The 22,661-nt window shown below is 33.0% G+C and overlaps 1 protein-coding gene across 1 annotated transcript; it reads right to left on the reverse strand.

Annotated features, from left to right (window-relative positions):
- Window positions 1–583: 583 nt before the first annotated feature.
- LOC122600209 (DExH-box ATP-dependent RNA helicase DExH7, chloroplastic) lies at window positions 584–17,878 on the reverse strand. Its single transcript, XM_043772887.1, has 34 exons — window positions 17,460–17,878; window positions 15,437–15,542; window positions 15,128–15,318; window positions 14,955–14,993; window positions 14,361–14,511; window positions 13,893–14,284; window positions 12,720–12,938; window positions 12,488–12,599; window positions 12,116–12,301; window positions 11,302–11,381; window positions 11,043–11,165; window positions 10,815–10,901; window positions 10,452–10,552; window positions 10,126–10,183; window positions 9,799–9,864; window positions 9,017–9,099; window positions 8,717–8,897; window positions 7,371–7,517; window positions 7,187–7,288; window positions 6,934–7,086; window positions 6,323–6,427; window positions 5,901–6,041; window positions 5,722–5,811; window positions 5,554–5,610; window positions 5,312–5,395; window positions 4,480–4,578; window positions 4,251–4,391; window positions 4,060–4,130; window positions 3,664–3,733; window positions 2,751–2,843; window positions 2,194–2,406; window positions 1,968–2,060; window positions 1,539–1,661; window positions 584–966 (listed from the first exon to the last, which is right to left on the reverse strand). Exons 1-34 carry the CDS (start codon window positions 17,754–17,756, stop codon window positions 889–891), a joined length of 4,332 nt encoding a protein of 1,443 aa, XP_043628822.1. The 5' UTR covers window positions 17,757–17,878; the 3' UTR covers window positions 584–888.
- Between the last annotated feature and the right edge of the window lie 4,783 nt (window positions 17,879–22,661).

Consider the following 22,661-nt stretch of genomic DNA (forward strand, 5'->3'; position numbering starts at 1 on the left):
AAAAGGCCCGTTTAACATCCGGTACGGTTTTCAAGACATTAATTTAATAAAAACGTTATATAATAAAAATCTTATACAAAAATCCTTATAACCAAATTTTATCGTTATCGTTATATGATAAAAATCATATACAAAAATACCGGTTTGATAAGGTTTTGGTTCCGGTCTGATTCAACGGCAAGCGGCCCTATTAGGTGGCTATTGAACCAGAAATTCTAAAAAATTCGATCCAGCCGCGTTCGACCGATCAGACTGGCCGTTATAAAACACTGCTTCGGACTTGATGGACATATGGGATTCAATCAACAAACATAAATCATATCCATATCAACACCAAATGACAACGCCCATACAATCTAAATATGAAACTCTTCAAGCCAAGGTCTGTGGACAGTGGACTTGCTCATTGTTGGAGACATGCCACATTCACATATATCATCATATTGTCCATATCGACCAAACAAGCATCAATGGTAAACTTGGTTGGGACAAAACCTATTCAAGCATTGGTGACTTTCCTATCAGAAACAAAACGAACTCGAAATACAATCACCCAGTCCATTGAAATTGATACAAGATTGAATGAGTTCATAGAATTTCTGTAACTTATCATTATCAAAATGTAAATTCAAATTTCGAACAATTGGAACTATATTTATATTTGCCTACATACATAATCTAAAAAAAATTTTGGCTCATTAATTTAATAAGTAATAACCTGATGAGAACTTACAGTAAACTTTGTGGTCAGTAATTTGTTGTAATGCAGATGATGCAGAACCCTTTTCTCCAAAAAGCTGTTAACATGAAACCATAACAAAGTATCTTCCAACACACTATCTGAGGACTGTGAATTGTAGAAAAGCATTCCAATGATTTTATAGCATATCACCTTTTAGGTTTATCCTCTTCTAGTAGCAAATGTACAATCGACTGGATGACATTATTTTCAGCAATGTTTGCAGTCTGCATAATACCAAATCAAAAAGCTTAATGAGAAAAAAGATGGCAGAATCTGAAGATTTGTGTAAAGTTATTTGAATATGGTACGTGATTCATGAGGAAGTAGAAAACGGAAAAAGGCAAAAAAAAAAAAAAAGTTGGACAGATGGATATAAAGCATGAAGAAACAAATAAAAACAATAAAACAAACATAAAAGACTTTTAAAGGGAGTAATAAAAATATGATGATTTGATCAAAACATAAACACTTTTTTCACAAGGTTTTTGGTTGCAATTAACCATAGGGGGCACAAGAACCATCTAGCCCAAAATTGACAACACGAAACTCGTTAGGGTTGGCTGTTTTTTATTCGTTACGGTATGTCCCAAAAAAATCTCAATTCAGGCTCGACCAGAATATATATGCCAAATCATGACAATATACACATACTTACCATACATAGGTCATGAAAAGCTACATAAGAAAACCATGTTGAGTTCCAATCAATCCGAGCTCAACTCATAGACAATGTTCAACTAGTTTGCGCAGGAATTACTTGATAAAAGCATGAAGTATTCACAGCAATTCAGCATACCTGTGGCTTCCTAATCAGTTCCTCCAGAATTGAATGAAGAGTTAGTCGAAGTTCCTTGAAGAGGACAGCAGTTTGAGCTGGTGCAGCCATTTTCAACCAACCATCTATTGTTACAAGACCAGTCTGCAAAATAGAACCCCCCAAGACTAACAAGTTATATACTAGCAACTTAAGTTTAAATCTGGTACTTACGAAAAATTCCACTTTATAAATAAGTAGGCACTTGCAAGAAATCTTTACATTTGAAGAACCCTAACTAAGTTTTACCAGAGTCCATATCTTTACATCTAGCTTGGTGTTTCATGAGTTTTTACATAGACAAAAAGCTAGAACCTTTCACATTCTAATTCCTAAGCAAAGCTGATAACCAGTTATGTGGTGACTTGAAAATTCTTAAAACGTTTTTCCAAAGCAAAACAAGAAAGAAACCTGATGTTGAATGTTCATGGAACCACCGAACAACAAAATAGAGTAGGGAGAAGTGATGGTTGTATCCCGGAGAAACACCTTCGATGTCTCAACCTAGAAATATTTACATAACATGAGATAACATAAAAATAGACTTTGAAATCAAATCAACCCCAAACATGTAACTCGTTCACCTACTTATAATAATATAAAAACTAGTAATTAAAATGAACAATCAAATTAGCACCTTCTCAAGGAAAACAAGAAATGGGTGCTGAAAAGTTTTAGAGATGCTATTGACAGAAGAAGGGTGAATGTGGACTATCCTTCTTCCATCAAACCACACATTAGAGCCATCCATTGCAGGACCTGCAGACTGTCTAAGGCTATTTAGAGCTTTCTCTGAAACACTTTGTTGAGTCGCAGCGACGTTGGGATATAAACCAGCACAAAGCAATGCCTGCATAAGTATATTTTGGATCCAAAAGTATCAGCTTAAAAAATATTGAGATGCATTTATCAAGCACCATGTCACAAAATATTGTTAACTAGCGCTATATGTAGAATCTCGGGTATACAAGTAATAAAAACGATATGCATTTTGCCAGAAAGTAATTTGCTTTTTATTCACAAGTGACTAATTAGAATTCTTGAAGTCACAGAAATGATGCAATAGCTTAGTAAACAGGTTTTCCCATCCCGAAAACATATTGGGTCAACTAATTACTGATACTGTATACAAGAAAGTAGAGGACTTTCGGGAATATATGTCTTTAAACCATGGATGATAAGTATGACGCATACCTTCACAACTGAGGAATGATTTGAATAAACATTGAATGCTTGTGTAGTATCTGAAAACCAACTATCAAGTTTCTCTTTCCATTTACCCCCACTCTGACGATTAGAAAAGATAAACTGTTAAGACCCCTTAAGAGGCAAGAGATTCATATTTACTTGAGTCCAATAAAAATTCAATGAGTACAAACACAAGAATTCAACCAAATATAATTTTTTCCTTCTATTAATTAATGTGACAATACAAATTACTTTGATGTATAGTTAATGCACTATGCAAGTTGAGACTTATTAGCAGAATCATGTTGTATTTACTTATACGATAATAAAAATTCTCTTATTAACTTAAAAAGATGTTTAATAATCTTTGTTCTGTCATTAGGATTCTGTTCTCAACAATGCAGTTATAGCTTTAATGGTTTCATGTTATCTAAGTCCACTCAACAACCAATGAACATATCAAAAAGCCATTTTCTCCATGGATAAATGTGAAAGAAATGGATCAGCAGGTTGCTTAAAGGCAGTGTGATTTGATTCAGAACCACTACAATGGTCTCATGTCCATCAAACTCTACACATGGTTCAAACAGACTTGATTTCTAGAAAGCAGGTCTTATTTGCCACATATGCTCCAATATGAGGAATGCTACCTGTTTAACATAAAATCTTATTATCCTTGTCCTATCAATCGATAATTACCATAAACCATCTTCAAGGTTCTGATTTCCCATAATATATCAGTTGTAGCTCAAAAATTTCATCAATAAGTTTGAAAACTTTACTACAAGTGCCATGGATTATTTGTTACTTTACTAGCACACGTAAAATTTGTGGATAAGCTGGTCAATTAAGCCTTTCACTCTCTCATATCAGCATTTACACTTGATATAAACTTATGTCAAAGGACAGGTGAAGTGACCTGATAATTTTTTGGAAGGTCAATGAGTCCAATATCTGCCAGCAATGTTCCAAATTGTACCCGCATGTCCCTATCATGATGGTTTATAGGTTAAAAGAATGATGAGAACATTGCAGCTAACTCAATATAAAAAGGATCAAACCTGATGCAATTCAAGGAGCTAACTCATGTGTCTATTGTTCTGAAGCACCAGGACAAAGGTTGGGTGATTTCAAGTACTTAACTACTTACAGTAAAATTTATAGGTTGACTGCTTTAATTATGATGCAAATTACTCTTAAAGTCTAAAAATTTGAAGCATATGATAAATTATATATGTATAATTTATATGACAAAAACATCAAGGCGAGTTAAAGATACAATACAAAGTGCATTCTTATCAAAAAGATGGCAAACCTTATCATGTACATAACAGAGCTGCTTAAAAAATATGATTTGCAGAAACGTTCTGCAGCATTAGCTCCATTCTGCAATAATAGAGTTCCTTAATAAGTAGGTGACTTTACAAAAGCATAATGTATGGTTTCTGAATCCAAAGGAATTGAGATAATTGCTTAACACATGGCCTAAATCCGATATAAACTAACCTCATGCAAAATTTTGTCCCATTTCTTATATGCAATCATCATAATCAAATGGTCAGACTGTCGATCCCAATTATCCACATCATTTGCACCGCCAACATTATCAGTTAATAGAGCGAATTTTGCTCTCTCAACAGCATGTCTCTGAAATTAAAATAAAAAATATATACTATAGCACATCTTAAATATTTTTCATGAGAATAAAGATAATTTTGATTAATAAAGGAAAGACCTCATCCTTAGGGTATATAAATGGAGATTTATAGCTCAGAAATGCTGAAATAGAGAGAATAGGTGATAAGCAGCCAAATATTCCACCATATAACATCATCTGCATTGAAAAAAAACATACAAAACACAAAGTATTGTTTCAATAATGCTGCTGAATTAAATCACAAACAAATGCATACAATATCACCTAGCAAATGAGTTAGCACAAATTAATAATGTGTGAATATAGTGTAATCTCGCAGGCTTATCATATGTGATCCATAACAATGTTTTATTCAAAAGCTAGTGTCATATAAAAGAAATCATGACACGGATGAAATGATTATGAAAATTCATTATAAATTTGAAATGCTGATAGAAAGTTAATATTTAAACTCCAATATCTAATATTTTGGAAAGGCTATGGTTAACAGATATGAAATTTCTTTGTTTTACTGTAATACTTGATTCCCCATTGGAATTATATAGGTTGTGATATTGGGTTTTCAAATTTTTATTCTTGTTTCTAGAGCAGAAGAGAGGCATTACAAAGAGAACTCAATTCATACTTTTAGTCTGTGCTAATGTCTTTTATCTAAAGACTACACATCACCTAAGAATATAAACTCCAATTTACCTTGTTTACAACTTACAAATACGCTCTTCTTGATATCTACATTAGCATCATCACAAAACCCGGGATAAAAAGAAACCATATTGAGTACTTTAGTTGCACCATACATGTCCATGGGACAAATTGTACCATCGCAACCAAAGTATCATTATCATTAAAAAAAAAACATACTGCAAATATGAATGACATATATATAGAATATTAGAAACTGGGTGCAAACCTTTCCAACTAATACATCAACTGGTAGTTTTGCCAAATGATACCCAAGAGGTGTCAACACTTCATCACCTTCGACTGCACCAACCTGAACCATATATCAGTCAATACATACAGTAGATTCTAACAGTTACTAACATGTTTTATTTAATTGAAAGTAAAAATATTTAATCATGTTGTTGCAGGACACTGGTTAATATAAATTAGATCGTATGACATCATAATTTTTTTTGAAAGGCATAATACCTCGTATAGCAATGAAATTGCTGAAGTAATGGCCTCCTTTGTTGGAGGTTCAAGGGCCTTAGAGAATAATTAGCCACAAAATATGTATTAGTGAACAAAAAGGAATATCAGGAAAAAATCAATGTTACAGCAAGCTATACTTAGTCCTCTAAAATATATTTAAATTACCTTCTCTAAAAATGGCATTATACGACCAAGAGAAAGTAATTTGATTTGTAAACATAATTCTACCAATGGCATCCGCAGCATCTCTGGAAGCTTAAGACAACAAAGAGCATATCAGCAACACCTACATATTTTTCTCTTTGAAGTAGAGCAATACCTACATATAATCAGGATAATGATACCTGAAATGGGCGCATGAGCTTTTCAAATCGGTGATGAGTATACATGCAAAAGCAGATTCCTGGTTTTACACGTCCAGCTCTTCCTCGTCGCTGCCTTGCATTAGCTCGAGATATCCAATCTTCAACCATGCTTGACAGTTTCTAGTGACATCACAAAAAATACTTATAATGACATAAACTACATTTTTTGACAGTTTAAAATACATTTTTTCTTTAGTCTAAAATTTGAAAAAATGTATTGATAGGGATCTTATTTATATTCAATCAACAGTGTAATTGCTAGGAGGCAAGATGCTTTCTGATAATTACGTTGATACAGTAGCAACAAGTGGCTTTTATTTTACAGCATAACAAGAATGGAAATGGAATCTACAAGCAATTCAAACATTTTTTGACAAAATATAGTTGAGAAATGAGCACACCTTCCGCGGATTGTAGCGATTCTCCTTATGTTTGCCACAATCAATGACATAAACTACATCGTCTATCGTAATACTAGTCTCTGCGATATTTGTGGCGATTATCACCTATATAAAGACATTTTACAGAATCATATGATCACAACAATGTTAGGAAAAATTGGTGAAGAATAACATCAGCAAGCTGTAACAACATACCCAACAAGCCACTTCTGCCAAATTTTAAGGTAAGCTAGAAATTATACCCAAGATTTAAAAAGCATCCTCTACACCAAATGCTCCAATACCGTTCCAGAAGGGTCATCAAAGAGAAATCAAGTAGTTTTCTCGATATTTAACCTCAACATGTTGTACACGTAATCTTATATTGGTATCCTTGATGCACTACAGAGCATAAAAAGTCCTTATTTTTTATTTACTTACTTAACCAGAGTTAATTATCTTCAGAACAATCGAGGGGAAACCAACTACTATCACTAAAAGCTTATTCCCGCTTTACCACATCTTTGTGAATTCTGTTCAACTTTCTAGCATCAAAATCATATATCATACCTTTCTGTTAAGTAAAGGTTTAATGAGCTAGTAATAGCAACTAAGGTGAATTTAGTATTTACCTTACGGATATCATCTGGAGGCCTCAGAAACACCTGTTTCTGCTCAGACGATGCAATAGACGAATGCAATGGGAGAAGCCATTCAGAGGCTTCTCCACGAAATTGGTACGACGCAGCTAACTTGTCAAGCAATGTGTGAATTTCAGAAACTCCCTATTGAAAAATAAAATTACCTTAGCCACTTACATAAAACACCAAATAGAAAAATCATAAAATTGCATATAATATAGAAGATCCTTAATTAAGAAATTACAGGTAGAAAGACCAATATTGCACCCTCAGGATAAGTTTCATCAACGTGACAAATCAGGTCTTCAAGAAGATCATAATCAATAACATCTTCATTCAACCTTTTCTGTTTAAGAGGTTATATAAACTGTAAGAGCAAATTCCTGAAATGTATTACAATTTTTACAATTTAATGTAAGAACATTTACCAGGTTTTGCTGAGTTTGCTCGCTGTATGTTTGATAGTTTCCTGGAATATAATAGGGGTTTGTATACCCTTCAGACAGAACGGATTCATCACCCCATGCAGATAAGACCAGATTCTTCTTGCCTCTGTGGTTGTCAACAGCGGCACCCTGACGCGATCAAGTTATACGATGATACAGATAATACCAAGAATACAGCACTAAACTTACGAAATCCACCAAAATCTAAAACATACGCTTATAAAAAAACGGCAATGGGTATCATCACAAATAACAATGCTTAAATGAATATCGAGCAACATCACAAATAACTAATATGAGATGGGAAACCTCAGGTATATGCAAATAGCAAGTGGTTCTATCGCAGAAGGCATCATCATAGGATAGGTCAGAGGCAATAAAATTTAGACAACTGAGTCAGATATCAAGAGATTAATTTTTTTAATGGTTTCAATTTTATTGAGATACATAACACCCATGTGTATTAATGTTCACAAAATCAGAAAGAAACTTTACGATCCTACATAAATAAATGAAAGAGACACACAACAGGGCAGATATAGCCAGTGTTGTAAATAAAGGTTTTAAAGGCCGTTATAAAGGCGTCATAATGCTTAAAGTTGGTCTGCCGTTACGTTATGTATCTTGTAGGGTAGATTTAAAGGTTGCAGTCAATAAGGGTCAAATAACGAACTTAACAAGGCTAGGACCATGGATAATAGATAAATACATATATTTAACCTAATGATTTTGTGTTTATTAGGCCAACCTTGGTTTTGAAACCAATACAAATATCTTATGAAACAGAATGATGACTTGGTTCTAAATAAAATCATTAACATTTTTTGGTAGGTACATTAGAACTGTAAATATTAAATAAATACAAAATTCATATAAAAATAAGTATAGATATTTTATGTTATCCTTTTTAGTTTTTTATGGTTATTGACTTATTTAGTAGAGATATTGTTAATATATACGAGTATCTTTTAAAAAGGAAATTTTTTAATAATTTATAGTCTCCGTTATAACGCTGATATATCTCCGCGAAATGAGATTTATCCTTAAAGGTGGTCGGCCGCCGAGTAACCTTCGACCGTTGTTTACAAGCTTGGATATAGCAAAAGCATCTCTAATTTTTCTACCTATTCCACTTTGAACCCAACTTGAGTCTTACGATACAAGCCCCCAGAAGTATTATTTAATATCATTAGCATTTGTGCAAGGATGAGGGTTAATACTGAGACTATCCCCGATACAACATATTTCTTTTACCAATCACCCAGGGCGGGTTGATACACTTAGTCACCAACTTGTGTTTGTGTAACATGAGAGAGAGAGAGAGGCACCTTCTGTTTTGGCGCATCAGATCTCAAAGAAGCTGGGGAATCTGAAGCAAGCCGGTAATCTGTTTTTTCGTGGATGTCCTCAAGAAAATAGGTTGTCACAGGATGTGTTCGGCCTTGTGCATGAATAACAGGGCAGTCACCAAAGTAATGTGAGAACAGTTGCGAATCAACTGTTGCAGACCTGAACAAAACATCGTATTATTAACAACACAAAATTCATGACATTTTGCAAGTTCCAACATACATGTAAACATCACATCAGCAATGGAGAAACCACTATCATTGTTCATATAAACATACATAAGGATAACTTTTAGCTTTTGTGCGTTTTGGGCAGATTGCTTTTGAATAAAACTCTTCAAGATAATCAGCAGAAAATCACCCTGTCACAATGCAGAAAGTTACGAAAGACATCAATAAGTAATTAGACCTACAACCAAGCTCATCTGTTTTAAGCCACACCGCAATATTATATAGTGCCAACAGAAAACAAGAATGAGTAATCCATCATAAATTATAATGGCAGAAGTTGAAAACATGAATTCAAGGCATGACATAATTTTGATCTATAGGTCTCAATTGATTGCTCCCGAATTTAAGGCATACCAATCTTCGTTTATAAGATCGGTTTCTACCAAAAGAAGGTGGAAAATGTGTGAAAATTGTGAGAAAAAACTTTTCGCCAGAAAAACTAAGTGTAGCCTGATATTCATGGTGTCTGGTCAAATGTTCCATATTTGTACAACTTATGAAAGTTCATTTGAAAATTTATTTGTTTGTGTTATTTTGTTTGTGTTCGTTCATTGGCGGTTCGTTCATGAGCACGAATAAAGGAGCATGAACAAACCAAATTCTTAATGACCGAATATGAACACAGCTTTCTGTTCGGTTAACCGTTCGTTAAGTTAGACGAGGAACACGAACAAGGCCTCGTTCGCTTGGTTCGTTTATTAAAATTTGACCACCAAACATTAGATGGCATAAAAAAAGGACTAATACCATCAATAACTAGAATTATATCAAAACTGAGAACTGGTGTAACAATGAAGAAATGATGAATTACAAGTCTGAAACTCACTTACCAAGAGAGACCGCTCATGCACTTCATCAACAATAACATGAGTTATATCAGCAAAGCTTTTGTTTCCCTGCATTTAAAAATGTATAAGATAAGAATGGAAACTACCCAGCAGGGATACACCTCCTTGATCCCCCTGCTATTTGATCTTGATCTTATAAGTTCTCTAATGATATGATGAAGTCAAAATTAATAAACAAATAATTACATTCTTAAATAAATGACGATTCTAACTTCAACAGATAATATGAATAATATATGTAAAACAAACAATAGATTGTTACCAAATAGAGTCAAAGAGCAAACATTCTACATAGAAGAATAAGCATACCACAATCATCCTCAACAGAATGCCAGTTGTACAAAACAGAAGTTTTGTTCTCTCAGTTCTGGGAAAAAAGAGCAGTTGTAAAACACATCAGTATGATAAGCATTGGTAAAATTTGAGCAAGAAATACTTAAAATTAGGTGCGTTCATTATGAAGTACTCAGCAACCTTAAAACGATCAATTTATTTGAAAATTACTAAACAGTATCAAAAAACTCGATATATTATAATAAAAAAACTCCTATGATACGCACAACTACTCTATAACCAAACTTCATAAATCCAATCATAAAAATAACCATCTACTGGTATTACAATATTTTAGTCACCTTGCACTATCAAGACGTACTTGATAACCGACCAAAGAATCATTAGAACCTGGTGAAGACTCACAACGCTCGTCAGCAACTCTTTCAGCAACAGAAATGGCCTGTACACAATCATATTCAAATTTAAATAGATAACTTAAACAGAGTTTATAGCAATGCCAAATCTCTGTCCATATATTTAGTCATCCATGATTATATAATAAGGTCACTGTCACTCCTAAGTACCTTATACACCCAAATTCATTTAAAGTTGAATATTAGAAATACCGATAATACTCAATACCCAATGCCAGACAATTTCGATTGCCTTGCAATTTTTTTATTTCATGGCCATGTATAACATTAGAATTTTTGTTGACTGACCGCTATCCTCCTTGGTTGAGTGCACACAATGTTACAAATCCCACCATGTCCCTCTTCAATCATGTCATCCAAGATAAACTGAGGCACCTACACAAAACAATAAACAAAAATTTCGAGCACCGATGTGGCGTATTAAAAATACAAATCATATACTGGACAAGGCACTAAATCAGGGCAAACCTAGTTTAATAGCTTCAACAATCTAATCTGTAAAGCATTAATTTTCACCTGAGTTGTTTTTCCGCAACCCGTTTCTCCACAGACAACTAGAACATCATTATCATTTAACAAATGTAAAATTTCGCCTTTTAGTTCAGCAATAGGTAGAGCAGCTCTTGATTTTAACATGTCCTACAGAAATAACGACATATATCATCCACAAAGCCCAGAGACTAATATGCATCTTAAGAGTGCCTTTGGCGAAGTTCTAACATTTCCATACTTAATTTCAATAAAAGAAAAAAGTTGGTAGAATAAATATGCTAACCTCATACTTCTTCATTTTTCTTTTACTATCTTGTTGCTTTTTTAAGTAGGTACTCTCTACCTGATTATGATAGTCAGTACCTGCAAAAGAAATCAAGAGAAAGGTTTACATGTTATACTTCACACTTTTTAAACAATATTCAGTGATTAGTTACACTTGAAGCAAATTTTATAGCCATTCTACTTGTAGTTTTTCTTTTCCATTGATCATTGTACATGCTTATATGCCATCACATGTTATGCGGAGCATTTCTAACCGTCACACTAAAAGTTTTGTTTCGAAATAGCCCATTATAATTCGCCTAAAACGCTCATACTATATTGTGCTCTGGTGTGTTGCTTTTGCATTTTAGAATTTATACTGAAAGTACAAGCACAATGGTTAAAAAGCTAACTTTTCCATTTAAAATCTAACCAAATTCAAGTTTCTCAGACAAATATCAGCATCTCATGCTTTCTGCACACAAATCTTATAAACAACTCCTAGAAAAGATTGCAAAATAAACCATCGCTTTATTACTAAGGCGGTTAAGTCGTTTTTGAAAAAAAGATAAACAGACTACCAATGGGGTTTTTGACCTTGGGGGAATCCACTTTGATTCGAGTCCCACTCTCCATATTTGTGGGAGTGGATTATTGTGTGTGTGCGTGGGGGGGGGGGGGGGGGGGGGGGGGGGGTCCTGGGTTCACCCCAGGCATTTGTGTAATTGAGAAGGAGTAGGATGGTAGGTCATTTTAAAGCAGAAAAAAAAAAAGATAAACAGACTATCGTATAACAAATTAGGAGAAACAAAACAAAAAAAAAAAAAACATACTTTCAACATTCATACTAATACCAGTATCCTTGGAACTTGTATCTTCTTGAGCCTGAGTAGTTTGATAATCATTCTGCATAGAAGTATCCAGGAGATCCGCAGATATAACATTGGCATCAAGTAACGAATCCACAAAACCTGCCCGTCTATCTACTTCCGTGTTTTTCACATCTCCTGATAGGTCTCCTACAAGATTTGAAAAGTAATGTACATCGAAACACAAACCATATTTAATTACAAATAGATGGTGGTCCTACATAGTTTCCATTAGCAATTCTAGAGCAGAATTTTATGAAAACAAATGTTTTAATCAACTCTTTTAGTATTCATACGAATCAGTTTATAGATTAGGTTGTGTTCTCAGAAATTCACCTTCCAGCCATTGTAAAACCAGTGAAGCATATGGATCTGTCATCATCAAATGAACAGGTAGGTCAGGGAAGAGTTGATACAAAGCAAATGCAGCAACTCTGTTTTGTGCATCCTAAAACAGAAACATTATCAGAAATGTAAACAGAAAACAAAAATCTTCCTGAACCACATAAACAAATGGAAATTATACTAGCGTTAATTTCATCAACAGATAAGCAACTTTGGAATATACCTCAGCAGTTTCAAATGTTTCTCCAGGACTAGGTAGCTGAACAGTAGTTAGTCCTCCAGCTTTTCTGCTTTTACCCCTCCCACTAGATTTACGTATCACACTCACAGTATAACTACACCCATCTCCTATGCCTTGTACTTTAATATACTTTGGTGCCTCCCATCCAGATCTTTGACAAACTTGGTGAAGAATGGCCTTAGGAATCTTTAGTGGGTCCCCCTAATATTTGTAGACAGCATCAAGAAAGACGGAAACTATATATAATATGTAGACAATACGAAAATGAATATATGTAGACAATCTTAAGACTACAATTGCATTTTACCCAACGCTACTTGAATAAATAATCTATGACAGACAGGAAAAGGCTGTGTTTTTAACTCTCGTAAACACAAGTTTATGCATGCATAAATTAATGTAGATAATCGGAGATATGGACACATTTTTCAGTCTGTGTCAACAAAATGTCATGTATCAGAGTAAATGTGACAAGGATCTGATGACCTAATAAGAAAAAGGTTGTGTTCTTAACTCTAATGACCAGGAAAAAAAAAAGCCATCATAGCCTTTGTGTATACATAAAAATCATGTAGCCATCAATAATACATACATAAATTTGTAAGTGCTTTGACTATGAGCTATATCTTTTGTTTTGCTAATTAAATAGTAGTTCCTATTTGTACCGAGATATATGGAACAATATGAATGAAGAAATGTCTTCTTCTTTACTTGTACTAACCATAGCCTGATAACTCTTTTGTGTTGGCATACCCATGCTTCACAAAATGTCATATCAGTGAAAATGTGATGAAGGTGCTGATGACCTAATAAGAAAAGGTATAGTGGGACAAACATGAACACTAGAGGTCAAAAGGGTTTGAAAGATGACCAACAATAATACGGGTAAAATAAGGTCAAATGTCGCTTGCAGAGTATGTTTAACGCATAAAACCTCCTAATCACTTAATTCAATCGATCAGATTACTATAAACTACTGCAACTTTTGTATTCATAATTAAGACAGTGCCTGTTTATAAAGCATCACCCAACCCACCCCCTGGTGGTCCATTATTGTCACCTTTCGTAACACCCAATACACATAACTCAAGTGGACTTAGAATCATCTAATATACTTTTAGCACTACAACAAGCTCATATTAAAACAAGCATAACCTTCTTCCAGAGTCCCTCCAACTTTTCCAAGTTTTTTTCACTAGTTAACTCTTTCATCTTCTCCTTCTTCTGCAGTTCCACAATCCGAGGATGCAAAACTTCACCAGATGATGAGTCTTCCAGAAACATATCACCCAACTCGATTTCTTCTGAGTCCTCATTTACAACTGTTCCATCTTGACTAGGAAAACTTAACGCAAGACCCTGCATTAAGAGATCTTCTGGGTAATTATCTGTAAAGGTTCCATCATCTTCCGGGTCCAATTTCTCAACAAAAGAGTCTAAAGAAGCATCTTCTTTACGTAAAGCAGCATCCACGTGTTTTTTATGGGATTCCTCAACAACACGATGGCGACTCTCAAATTCTGCAGCCAAGGTATCAACCGATATACCTGCATGGAAAATATACACATGTAAATAGTGCAGTATAAAAAAGGAACGACACATTGATCATAAGCTTAAGCTAACCTAGTGCAGCCATCTCTTGCTTAAGTTTACGAATTAATTGACCAGATTGTTCTTGGCCTTTCTTATCCTTTCTTTCTTTGGCATTTATAGCTTGTAACCGAGCACTGTGATATTCCTCGCGAATAATCTCATAGTTTCTTGGCTCGCATTCCTAAAAAAGGAAACCAGTACAAAAAAGATTTATGTTGCTGCTTAAATAATATGGTAATAAATACGAAGTACATTTTTAAAATGTATACTTGTTAGTTATCAATACTGCACAAATGAAAACAATTATATAAATTTCCATAAACTGATTAAAACTCTGCAATTTGGGGTTGATCATATGCAAAGGAAAATTAATAGGTTGCAAGACATAATATTCTGGACTTCTCAAATGATGTGCTGAACATTATAATAAGGTATTTGATAGGATTAGATCAAAACACTATGAAAAGATGCACCTAATGGCTGGGTAACTGTTACTGAAAGGGGGCACTGGAAAACTAAGAAAGATATCTTTATTTCCATAACAAGGACCAACTTATACTTCTAATAACACATCATCCTAGCAGACCCATCACCCCATCGACCTATACATAGCATCAACCATACCTGATCAACCGCAGCATCTTCCCAAGATTCATAATCATCCTACAAACAAATACAAAAAACAAACCCATTAGTTTGTATTTATCCATTACAAATTTATAGTAAATAAATATGACATAGAAGAATACGCCATAAGTGTCAAAACAAGGTAAAATTTAAGCACTCTGATTCGGCACCTCTTCTTGTTGCTCCATATACTGACGGATCCAATCTGCTTGAGACTGCTGGAAAGTATCCAAAGTATCAACTTTTCGCTGCTCTATACTCTTGATTGATATGTCTGGCTTTTCATTTTCAGTAGCAACTGCTGAGTGTAGAGCAGGGGCCCAATCATCTCGTGCAGTTGATATGACACCGACAGAACCACCTGTTATGTCAAATGGAACTGTAAGGTATAGCAGTTGCTTTCTCTGAGAAAATCTAAGCTGTAGAACAAAATTTAGCATAACCACATTCAAGTACATGAGAAATGCCTTTTTGCATACCATCATCAGGAAGAATTGCAGTGCTACTGCGAAACTTCAGTGGGAGCTCATTTGGCGGCAAACTCAAGCATAGCCAATCCAAGGCAGATTCAAAAGTAGCCCTTTCCTTTGCAACAAGTAAAAAAGAAAAATGAGCGAAGTCTTTTGATATATTGAACAAGATAAAATGACAAAACGTACACAATCAGAAATTCACAAAGCTAAACTTCTCGATTTTATTTGCTTCAGTCAACAGTCAAATACAAATTGCATTACGTCTTATATGAACTTAAAACAAGAACCAGACGTGGAACACAGAGAAACATAAACTATGTAAATAAACAAAGGCGGCGCTTAAAAAAACTGAATAATAAACAATTATATGAGGTGCACAAAGTTAATCTATCAAAAAGCCCCAAAAGTTACATGTAAGAATTTGATTGAATTTTCAATCAAAGTGAATCCATCTCAGGGGTCAATGGGCACTCAGGTTCACACTACTAGAACTAGTTTTTTTATAATGTCTCCCACTTTGAGAATGAAATGACCAAGCAAGTAACTTAATTAGTTATTTGGCAAAATGCCACCCATTTTTGACAAATAAATGACCTAGTGAAAAAACTGGAGCAAATCATACAGCAGGACATTCACTTCAATTCAATGTAAAAAAGTTACGACTGGATAAGCTTAGCCTGTAAATCACATTATGCATGAATGGCAATACGATAACATCTATCTAACGAAATCTCAATGAGTTCATCTCTCTGCATGTGTGATAAAACAATGCAATTATAAAAGTAATAAATAAATAACACTAGCTTAATAGTGGCAAATATGCAAAACAAATTAATTTTGCTTTGAATATGTTTTGTGGAAAGGAATACATTTTCTTTTCTAAAGTTAGCTGATATGACATATGAAACCTAGTTCTAATCCAATAGAGAGGAAAGTGATCAATTCAATGGTATATGTAACCAACCATGCTTCAAATCCTTGAGAACTCGTTCATTAATATGTACTTGGGTTATGTAACCAACCATGCTTCTTCACTTCCTTGAGAACTCGTGCATTAAGATGTACTTGGGTAACTCTACAAGCTGGCGTTTTCATAGAAATGAGCCAGAGGCTCACCAGTCATCAAAATACCAATGCATGCAAGATGGCCTCGCTAGAAATGAGCCAGAGGCTCACCAGTCACCATAATACTCTAATTTTCGCATGCTTTGTCCACGATATATTATCTTGAAGAAGAAACCATGGTAGAAAAAGAAGCTGGTAATAACATATGCTTTATAGAATACGGCCCTTTCACCAAGGTCGCAAAAATCGCTAATCAGATCAGCCAGGGACCTTGGGGAGTACTCGGATCGATTTTTTTTATGGAAGCAACAACTTTGATATTATATGTATAGAAATAAACTAAAAACATCAACATAATTGTCTAGAAACATAAACATGATCCTTTAAAACATTAAATACTTCAAACCTATATTTATCTAGTTTATTATAAAACTTCAAACATATAAATATTAGCAGCCAACCCTAAACCCTTTTGTATAGATTAAATGATTTTGCAAAAAAAAAAAAAAGAGGCTCAGCCAATTTTAACTGATTTAATCCAGTTTGACCGATCTTGACTGTCGCTGACCAATTTGATCTGAACGATTAATAAGGCCGATTATGCTCAAAGCCTCAAATCGATTGACCTACACCCGATTACCGATTATCCCCCGAGTACTTGAACGACAATTTCTGGCAAATTCCAGTGGTACATTGTGGATTTTAACAGTAATGGGATCGTGACGCATCCCTATTAGAGCATTAGAGTAACGATAAATAAACCTAAAAACGGGTGCCTAAAAGTATTATATGTTTGACAAATGTACTACTATAATATTTCTCTGATCATGCTATGTGACATTAGCCATTACTACTTCAACTTGTCGAAGTACATCTTATCTATAGATAAAAATTATCAACAAAACATATACAATCAGTCCAACTTTTCTAAATAAGTAATTAAATTAAAATAAAAATAAAAAACCTTAAGATGAGAGAGAGCACGTTCGATATGATCATCAGTAAAACCTTCACAAGATAACTTTTCATAAACATTATGCAATTTTTTCGCCTTTTGTTCTTTGGTAAGATTAGAAGAATCTTCCGGAACCGGAGCAGCAACGGTGGACCGGCCAGAGTTAAGTAAAAGCCGCCGCAGCCGATTTTCATTCTCCGCAGAAATTTGAAGTTTTGGACCGGTTGAAGATGATGCCTGTGGTTTGTTTTTTGATGAAGAAGATGATGATTTTTTATTTTGTTGTTGTTTCTTCTTTGGCGCCATGTTTGTGTGTGTGTTTTCAGTGTGTGTTATGGGGAAATATGAATCAATGACTGAGAGATCGTCGGAAGAGTGAATAGTTTTGCGGTGGTGAGTGTGAAGTGCGATTACGAAATGTATAAATGGGCCGGGTTTGCATTTCAAGAAATAAGAGGAAAAAGAAATGGGCCGGGATATAGGAGGAGTCGAGGATATATTGATATAGTGTTATATGTAACTATATAAGTTAGAAAATGTTATAAATATTATATAGAATAGATGTCTATATATTGAATGGTAATTTTTTCTATGATTAAGAGATTGTATTCTTAGATGATACTTCAGCTTGTAACTATATATACCTCTTTATGAGATGAATAATATAACTTTCTTTATTCTCCTCTATATCTCTTGTTTCTTTATCATTCTGTTTCTTTAGTTTTAGAACACGTTATTAGCACGAGTCTCTAACCCTAATTGAAATTTTTTATTATTATTTTTTTGCCGAAAATATTTGTTTTGGTTTTAACTATGGAATCCGTAGTCAACAACTTTCATAATGATAATTGTTAGAAATATTATTTGTAGTAGTTGATTTGTATTAATAACATCTTTGTACTAATATTGTAATATTCATAAGTATGGAAGGGGGATAAGTATAAATTGTATAAAAGTATATAAACTCCCTCCATAGCTTTGCTTTGTAACCTTCACACCCATAATACAATCTAATCTTTCCTTACACTCTTACTTTCTCTCTCGACACACACACACACTAAACCGCCATTAACACTCACTGAAACATACACTAAAGCTCAAATTCGCATCATTATATTTGGTATCAGAGCAAAATTAGTCAATCTAAACGATCCAGAAGCTATTTAGAAACTGAATTTGTTCTAATTTTGTTGTTTTTTTGAGCCGGTTCTACATTTGTTTTATTTGCCAAGATCACTGTTCTAGTGATTTCAACAAAACTAGTGTGTTTTTCTTCAAACTGTGTTCACCGATCGATTAGGATTTAGTTTATCTTCATTCAATATCAATTTTAGAGTTCAATTTCATCATTTGATCAGATTTCGTTTGAGCTCGGCAAATGGCCATATCAGTGGGTTTGAATTCTGGTTGATTTTTGTTGTTAATTTGTTTTAGGATTTGTTCGCAGTTAGTTTCTGAGTACTTTGGTACAAATTTGAAGTTTTAATTCACAAAACTGAAGAAGAAATTGAAGATTTTCAGTGAGCTCGGCATATAAGTGAAGTTCTGAACGAAGAAGAAAACTGCAAACTGACTATTTTGTCGTTTTGTGATTTCTAGTGTTTACCGAGGTGGTTGGTCTTGAACTTGTTCTATTTGCAAAGCTCCTTGCTCGACAAATAAAAGTTTTGAGAAAATTGGCTAAGTTTTGAATGACTTGTATGGTTTGCAGAGAAATAAGCTCGGCAAATCATTAAGTTGTGTAATTTTAGTTAAGTGTTGTGTATTTGCAGAGATATTTGCTCGGAAAATAGTTAATTTCTCTGAAAATTGTGAAGTGTTGAGACGAGTTGTTCTATTTGCAGAGAAGTTTGCTCGGCAAATACGTGAAGTCTTTGGAGTTGGTTAAGACTTGGAACAAGTTGTACTGTTTGCAGAGATATTATCTCGGCAAATAAGTGAAGTGTGATATTTTGGCTAAGTGTTGGTGATCAGTGTTAGTGATTGTACTATTTGCCGAAGTATAAGCTCGGCACCGAGTTAAAGTTGACATTGATTGAGTATATTGGAAGGATACTTGTTCTATTTACCGAGATATTTGCTCGATATTCTTCACAAATCTACCTTTTTCAAGAAAAATTGTTTCAAGTTTAGAATTTAATCTGTTTTCCTTTAGTTGTAAAAATTTTCAATTCTTCAAAATCATCTTGTTCTATCTGTCGAAGTAGAAAGACCAGAATTTGCTGCTATGTATAAGTTTAAGGATCCAAGACAAGTTGAAGAATACAGAGCTCTCCTTAAACTTATAGATAGTTAAAATCCAAATATTCTTGAAGATCAAAGAAAGTTCAGGTGATCTTGGTGCTTGTAAGAGTGATTTTGATAAGGAAAACACATATATCTATTCCTTGCTTTCATGTGAAAAGAGAGAATGGTTTGATATACAGATTCAGTGAAACTCATTTCAAACTCTTACCTGTAGATGATATAATCTTTCTCTACAACCACTCTTTCTCTCGGCACCTACAAACACTTACACACACAAACCGCCATTAACACACACTAAAGCTCAAATTCACAACATTACATTAACTATTATTCTCTATTTATTATTTTAAATTTGTTGGTTAAAAAAAGTAGATTTGTGCTGGAAAACAAAAAAATATAAGTTAAAGTCAAAACTGAAAATGTCAACTTTACGAAATCGAGAGTTGTAATTGGTCATAAGATTAGAATAACTGTGTTTTAGTATATTAAATATAACTTAAAATATTAAAAATTATAATAATACTAATAATAAAGTTATTAAAAAGGTAAAATAGACGATAATATTTGTTTAAATAAATAATAATTCATATAAAAAAAGTAAGTTCATGTTGCTTTAAATAAAATACTTATCTTATGCAAGTATTTTCATAAAAAAATATATAAATAAATCTAAAAGTTAAAAAAACAATAAATTTAAAGATGATACAAAACATATAAAACAAAAAAGGTTTTTAAGTTAAATGATATGGTACTCTTGGCAATATCTTCTTTATGTATACTAGCTCAATCGATTTTTCGATAACTTTTTCAAAAATATTCAATTATTTATCATATCAAAATTAGAAAATAAAAAACTAGCAAATGTTTTAACGCTAAAGTTCTATATTACTGGTATCAAAAAATCTCTTTTTATAGCGGTAAAGTTGAGTATATAATTTTAAACAAGGTCTAACATGTTTAAATGTTGTAAAGATTTATTATATTTGGATAAATATACATTATATATAATCAAGTGTTACTGTTAAATAGAAATAATCTCACAATTAGAATCATATGACTTTTAAATACTAAAACTTAATGAACTTCACAAATGGATTTTATCTGGTGAGAGTCACGATAAACTATCTTTATTGCATACGACTATATGAATATATATACCTTTTTAAAAAAAATTATTAACATATATACTTGATCATGTAGTTATTGTAGTAATTTAATTGTTCTACAAGACCCTTCAAAAATTTAGATTGATAATAGGTGGTTAAAGTTTTTGTGAAGATTGGTGTTGATATAGTTAGCTATAGATTTTGGTTTATATAGTTATAGATCTTCATATATAGCAAGATGTATACTCCTACCTTAACAAAAAATACCCAACCTTTGTTAATTTAACATGATTCGGGATGATAATGTGCATATACTTAAAACCTTCCGTTTACGTTATAAGGTTTAAATATATTTGCAAATTTTCCTTTGAAATAAGGTTTAATACTTTATTATAAGATAGTCTGATGCAACGCACATGTATCACCTAGTATTTAGTTATGTACATGATTCTTTGTCATGCGAATGAAGAGGTCATTGCTAAAATATATATCTAAATACTCATGCTATAAAATTTTAGTATTTATATCATTGTCAGATTTATAACTACCTTCGTAACTTCATATGTGATTTTTTCTCTTATTGATCTTTGACAATATGGATTTTTTTTGTTCATCTTGTTTAGTTTGGTGTTATATATATGAGCATAATATTTGAATTAAGTAGTAAAATTGAGCTCCTAGCTAGTTGCTAATAAACTGAATAATGTTTAAAACTTCGATGACCCGAAAGCCATCGGCATCCGATCCCAAAGTCATGGTGATGAATATGAAACTTGGATCTAAAAACAACGTTGTTTGTAACAAGTAAAAATATGAAAGTTATAAAAATTTATGATGCTTAATATAATATTAATTATATATTTGAGTTTGATAATTTGAGTTTGATATCTAAGAATATGAGGTAAAATATCCATTTATTTTTATGCTAATTGTGAATATATTAGACGATTACATCAGTCTGTTTGTTTTAACCAACTGAATTATGTTAAAGTTTGATGACATGATATTATTTTAAGATTTCTTGCTAATTATGTATTTTTTTCAATGGAAGTGATTTTATGAAAGAAAGATGATCTTTTCGTTACCAACAGGTTTCATGAAAATATGTGACGTATATTAGCTTATCATAATACAGAGTAGATTAAAAGGTCTTCTTTTATACCGAAAGCTAATGATTTTGAATAAGTTAAACTAATATTAGAGCTTGCGAATACATGTAATGTGCAATCATACATATATATTGTACTATTATGTCAATTTATGCTTTCGATGTCTTGTAAGTGGATATAAAAAGATTCACATGTTTATATGATATGATTTTAAGTTGATTCATGGCAAACAAACGATATGATACCTACACTTGTAAGTTTTGAATGGAATTTTTGCAATATAACTGATAGAGTATTTTACACAAGAACACTAGATGAATTGAAAAGGATCTAGTATATATTTTTTTGTGATATTGAAAGGAGCCAATGATCGTTGTTAATTTTTCTTTATATAAGTTACGTGTCTTTATGATTAATACTTTGGTAATTGATGAATGATATAAAAATGTGTCACTTAGTGTTTTTCACTAATAAGGACAAAGGTTTTCATGAATTTTTCGAGATAAACAATTAACAGTGTGATGTTACGCTAATATCTCATCTATATGTATTTATGTGGCTTATATTAATAACACATGTGAATCATAAATGAGAATTTTATATACCTATATTGTTTGATAAGTTGCATGACCGATTGGATCATTTCGGATAAATGATAATGGGAATATAAAGAACAAGAGGTTCTTCAAAGTAATATTTGTGTGATTATTTGCTCTATAGAAAAGTATATTATTGCCTACTATTATAGG

Source organism: Erigeron canadensis, chromosome 5 (genome assembly GCF_010389155.1).
Source record: "Erigeron canadensis isolate Cc75 chromosome 5, C_canadensis_v1, whole genome shotgun sequence".
Taxonomy (NCBI): domain Eukaryota; kingdom Viridiplantae; phylum Streptophyta; class Magnoliopsida; order Asterales; family Asteraceae; genus Erigeron; species Erigeron canadensis.